We start from the raw sequence: 6,466 nt of genomic DNA, 5'->3' as shown, positions 1-6,466 counted from the left end.
GACTAGACTATAGACTAGACTATAGACTAGACTATAGACTAGACTATAGACTAGACTATAGACTAGACTATAGACTAGACTATAGACTAGACTATAGACTAGACTATAGATATAGACTAGACTATTGTCTACAGTAAACTGTAGACCATTTTCTTAACTAGATTATAAAAAAGACTATTGACAAGACTAAAGATTTTAGACTAGATTACAGACTAAACTTTAGCCGAAAATATTGAATTGACTTTAGACTAGACTTTAGCCTAGACTATTGTAAAGTTTGTAAAAATGTACGATTTTGAAAGTGAATATTTTGAAATTTCCTCTGCTTTTGTAATAAAAAATTTAAAATCAAATGGTTGCAGACTTTGTACAGTAAGTGTATCTTTTTTTTGAATTGGTTGTGGTATATCATCCTTCTTTTTATTACCTTTATATACAATACTCACTCAATTTTCTTCATTATTATCTTAAAAATTAAACTCAACGAAATGAACGTATCATAAAATTAATATTTTTAACATATAAGACCGGAAAAATGGTTAAATATTAAAAAAAAAATCTTGGAAATTTTTTTACCTGTAAATTGATAAATAAAAATGTAAAAATTATGAAGGTAATTTATTTATTACACAATTTTTAAATCATAATTTCACTTAAAAACAAAATCCTTTAAATGACAAGGCTGAATTCTTTAAAATCATTAATCATATATGTTATAGAGATGATATAGACATAAGTACAAATTATTTCATTTTAAAGAGAATATTGTAAAGTTGTTTCGACGGAAGATTCTATTCAGATATCGTAAAAATCAAATTATTTTAGAAACACTATTTGTTAAAGAAATTTTAATATTTGAATAAGTTTTTTACTGGGAACTCAGCTCTTGGTGACTCAGCTTTTGCTGGCTAACTATGATTCAAGTTTTTATTTTAGAGTGAAGATTTTTCATATCATGGGAACATATAGAAAATTTATTACATTTAGAAGATTATTATCTAGAATCAGTTCTTATATGCTAAAAACAACTTGTTTTGTTTTAGTTCCCTTAGCTGTCCTGTGTTTATTAAAAGTTAAGTTGAAACCAATTTCTGGAAAAATATCTCAAGAGTACAAATCTAGTTTTTAAAGTAAATCCTTTTAACAATTGCATTACAATTAGGGTTCTATAAATCGACTTTCGAATAATCGAACAATCGACTTTTTGTCGAAAAGTCGAAGTCGACTATTTTGTTTCAAAAAAGTCGATAACTCGACTATCGTCTATGAAAAAAGTCGAAAAGTCAGAAAAAGTCGGAAAAAGTCAAAAAGTCGGAAAAAGTCGAAAAGTCGAAAAAAGTCGAAAAGTCGGAAAAAGTCGAACGAAGTCGAAAGATTCGAAAAAAGTCGAAAAAAGTCGGAAAAAGTCGAAAATAGTCTAAAAAAGTCGAAAAGTCGGAAAAAGGCGAAAATAGAAAGAAGTCGAAAAACTTAAAAAATTGCAACAAATAGAAAAAATATAAATAAATTTTTTTATTAATAATAATAAATAATAATATAATGTTAAATGGCAACATTATAAATTTACGCTTCTGCCAACTTTATAAATTTTTAACTCTGGTCGGAAAAAGTCGAAAAAAAGTCGGAAAGCCGAAAATAGTCGAAAAAAGTCGAAAAAAGTCAAAAGTCGAAAATAGTCGGAAAAAGTCGAAAAAAGTCGGAAAAAGTCGAAAAGTCGACTATTTATAAAATATTAAAAGTCGAAAAATCGACTTTTAATTAAATGAAAAAAGTCGAAAAATCGACTTTTAACTAAATGCAAAAAGTCGAAATGTCGACTTTTCATAAAATGCTAAAAGTCGAAAAGTCGACTTTTCGTTTCAACTATAGAACCCTAATTACAATCTTAATTTAGAAATCCATTTCTCTCCTTTCGCTTACTCTCTCTCTCTCTCTCTCTCTCAATTTCATTCATTTCTCTATCTACTTCATTCATTTAGAAATTTTATAAAAAATCATTACATCCTTTTAGTTTCATTAAATACACACAAAAACAAAACAACTTAAATTAGCTATAAAAAGCTTAAGGTTTTAACAAATAATAAATGTATTTTGCTAAAAAAAATATTAACAAAAATTAAACCAAATAACGAAATGCTAAGCGAGCATGTCTGTTGCTATTTTGTTTATGTTTTTTATTTTTTTTATACGTATCTGTACTAAAAATCGAAAAAATTTTCAACGAATCTGTTTCAGTCAACAATAACAAAAATCTATATATATGAAACAATTTCGAATAAAACAAAATATTACGCTTTTAATTGTTTTGCCAAATAAAAAAAAGTTTCAACTTGTTATATATTTTTTTCTTGTATGTTCAATTAATTAATTTACGTATTGATTTGTTAATTTACAGAAAAATGTTTTACTAATTAAATTTATTTTTGTTTTGTTTTCTCTCTCTCTCTTTCTGTTTTTGTTTTGTAAAATTTTTAGATGCCACTACAACTGATTTGCCACCAGGTGTTCTTTATCGTGTCAAGGCTACTTATGGTTATATCAAGGAAGATGTTGATGAATTAAGCTTTGAAGTCGGAGATATTATACGTGTTATTGAATATGACGATCCTGAAGATCAGGTAATTATAAATTTCTATGTTAAATATGCTTATGCTATTATTATTATCAATTTTTCTAAGTGTATGCTGTCTTTAAGAATTAAAAATAAAATTGTATACGTTTTGCTACTGGATTATATGTTATTGGAAATATTTTCAATCAGATTTCTACGAGATAAAAGCTTAAAAAAGTTTTTAGACTAGATTATAGGTTAGATAATAGTTTAGGCTGTAGGCTAGACTATAGACTAGGCTGTAGACTAGACTGTAGACTTGACTGTAGGCTACAGGCTAGACTATAGATAATACTTTAGACTATACTATACACTAGACTATAGTATAGGCTATACGCTAGACTATAGACTAAACTATAGACTATACTACTGACTAGACTATAGATTAGCCTATATACTACACTATAGATTAGACTAGATTATACATTAGATTCGACTTTAGACTTGACTATAGACTATAGGCTAGACCATAGACTTGGCAATAGACAAAACTATAGACTAGACTACAGACTAACTAAAGGCAAGACTATAGACAAAACTGTAAGCAGGCAAAAGTTTTGGCAGACTAGAATATGATTAGACTACAGACTAGACTATAGACTAGATTATACACTAGACTACAAACTACACTATAGAATAGACTACAGATTACACTATAGACAAGATTATACTATAGACTTGACTATAGACTAGACTATAGACTATACTATAGACTAAACTACAGACAAGACTATAGACAAAACAGTAAGCAGGCAAAACTTTTGGCACACTAGAATATGATTAGAGTGAAGAATAGACTAAAGATTAGACTATAGACTTGACTATAGACTAGACTATACACTAGACTACAGACTACACTATAAACTAGACTACAGACTAGACTATACACTTGTCAACAGACTACACTATAGACTTGACTAGACTATACTATAGACTTGACTATAGACTAGACTATAGACTAGACTATAGACTATAGACTAGACTATAGACTAGACTATAGACTAGACTATAGACTAGACTATAGACTAGACTATAGACTGGACTATAGACTAGACTATAGAATAGACTATAGACTAGACTATAGACTAGACTATAGACTAGACTATAGACTAAATTATAGACTAGACTATAGACTAGACTATAGACTAGACTCTAGACTAGACTTTAGACAATTCTATAGACTAGACCAGACTATAGAATAGACTATATAATAGACTATGGTCTAAGCTATAGACTTCATTATAGACTACTATACACTAGACTATAGACTTAAATATAGACTAGAATATAGTTTATATATTAGACCATTGACTAGACTATAGACTAAACTAAAGATTAGACTATAAACTAAACTATAGACTAAACTACAGAAAAGCTATAGACCAGATTATTGTCTGAAGAATATACTAGACCATAGACTACTCTATAGACTATATTCTATAGATTAGACAACTGCTTAGACTTTAGACTATAGTATATAGTATATATACTAGATTAGAATGTAGACTGCACTATGAACAGACTACAGAGTAGATTATTGACTATAGACTAGACTGCAATATAGACTGCATGCGAGACTATAGACAATACCATAGATTAGCCTATACACTAGACTATAGCCTAGCTCATAGATAAGATAATAAAATCTCCTATAGACTTTCCTGTAGAGTAGTGTATAGATAAGACTATAAACTTCACTATAAAGTAGACTATAGACTAGACTGCAGACTAAACTATAGACTAGACTACAGACTGAATTTTAAACTCGACATAACACAAAGCTTTTATATTCTGCACATCTCATAAGGTTTATGATTGAAGCAAAAACTTTAGATTTGTTTGGATGTATTTTAAATAGGTTTTTCTTATAAATTTTTCTCTAGTTTTATCATTTGCAAAACGCATGAATACAAAATCAAATTTTAATTTAGTTTTTAAGCTGAAAACAAAATACAATTTCTTTTTTTTTAACAATGCATGAGCTGAGTTTCTATTTTTTTTTTGTTCTTTCTTTTTTCTCTTTTTTTCAATCTTTTTTTTTACAAAAATTCGTGTTGTTTTTTTTTTTTTTGGTTGGATTTGAATTTTTTATTTGTAAATTTTGTTACTTCATTACCTTAATTATTATGATTTTTTGTTGTTATTGGAATGTTAAAACAAAAATAATAATTATATTTAACCAACATAACAATATGAACAAAATATTTCTAAAAAAAACTCTAAACATAACATGCACCAATATGCAATATCATGTCAAATTTACCAAAAAAAAAAAATTATCAAAAATTTAAAATATACAATACAAAAACAAAACCAAACACAACAAAACATACAAAAACATAGCACCATCACCGAGCTCTTCTTCTACACAAGAATCTAGACTTGATAATGTTTCTCCAACACCAGAAATGTCCGCTGAACTATTGAGAGGTGGTGCATCATCTGTAAGTGGAATGAGTAAAATGGAAACAAGTAGTACGACTGCTGGTAATTTAGTAAATGATGCTACTTCTATGGAAAGCGCCAGTTCAACGATAACCACCACAACAGCTACAGTAGCCACCAAGGAAACGGAAAAGGAAATGGAAAAGGAAGCCGCACAACTAAATAGTCCCAATGCCAATACAGCAACAAAAGAAGTAGATGAAACTTCTGCCAAGATCGAAAAGCTTACTACCGAGACAACAACCACAACAGCAACAATAACGAGTTCAGCAACCAAAGAGGATGTGGATATGAACAATGCAGAAGCAGCAGCTATAAAAGTAACAACAACCGAAGTAACGGAAGTGAAAAAAACTGAACAAATGAATGGCAATGATAAGGCAAATGGTAATGCCAATACAGTTGTTGATGCCAAAACCACCACCACAACAACAACGACGACGACAACTAATGGCAATACCACATCGGCAACAACAACAACAGCAACATCAGAAGTGGACGAAGAATCGAATAAAACAAAATTAGGTAAAGATCAATTAAACGATGATAAAATTCAAAATATCACTACTAGTACTAGAAAAAAATTAATTGAACCAAGTAAAAATCCATTTGGTGATGTTGACGACGACAATGATAATGAAGAAATCTACGAATTACCCAAGGGTGAGTAGATTTGTCTTTTATTTACCCACTCAAGCCAAGCTCTCCAAACAGATTTTATGTAATCTGTTTTGAAGATATTTTGGGAACTTAGCTGAGAAGTCGCTAAAACGATCTGCTATTTTTTCTCGGGGATCTGTTGTCTGTATATATATACACAAAAAATTGAATCTACCTACTTAGTTTGTTAGTTGTAAATGGTTCTAAAAAAAGTAATGTTCAATTTTCTTTCTAACTGGACAAAAATGTTCGCAAACAAAAAATGTTATTTTTACAAACTATATGGTTATACCCTAGGCTATGAACTAGACAATAGACTAGCCTAGACAAGACTATATACTAGACTATATATTAGACTATAGACCAGAGTATAGATTAGACTATAAAATAAACTATAGACTCACCTATTTTATAGTTTATCCTTTAGACAAAACTGGACTGCAATATATTCTATAGATAAGTCTAAACTATAGGGTAGACTATAGACTTCTAACTGAAATAAAGGCACCCCAAACTGGACTATAGACTGGCCCATTTTATAGTCTATTTTTAAGATAACACTCGACTATAGTCTACTCTATAGACAAGACTAAACAATAAACTACAGACTAGACTATATACTAGATTATAGATTAGCCTTTAGACTAGACTATAGACTAGACTATAGACTAGACTATAGACTAGACTATAGACTAGACTATAGACTAGACTATAGACTAGACTATAGACTAGACTATAGACTAGACTATA

At 29.2% G+C, this 6,466-nt stretch overlaps 1 protein-coding gene across 1 annotated transcript in view; it reads left to right on the top strand.

Moving 5' to 3' along the window:
* Positions 1 to 6,282, top strand: part of LOC124420643 (cell wall protein DAN4-like) — a 10,679-nt gene extending 4,397 nt beyond the window's left edge. Inside the window, exons 2-3 of the mRNA XM_046954152.1 lie at positions 2,476 to 2,679; positions 4,955 to 6,282. Coding sequence (XP_046810108.1) covers positions 2,476 to 2,679; positions 4,955 to 5,727 — 977 coding nt within the window. The 3' untranslated portion in view covers positions 5,728 to 6,282. The remainder of the gene's footprint in view (positions 1 to 2,475; positions 2,680 to 4,954) is intronic.
* The last annotated feature ends 184 nt before the right edge of the window (positions 6,283 to 6,466 follow it).

The sequence above is a fragment of the Lucilia cuprina genome, chromosome 6 (assembly GCF_022045245.1).
Source record: "Lucilia cuprina isolate Lc7/37 chromosome 6, ASM2204524v1, whole genome shotgun sequence".
Classification (NCBI taxonomy): domain Eukaryota; kingdom Metazoa; phylum Arthropoda; class Insecta; order Diptera; family Calliphoridae; genus Lucilia; species Lucilia cuprina.
Note: the sequence above shows the minus strand (reverse complement) of the source record. Positions and strands in the feature narration are given on the sequence as shown.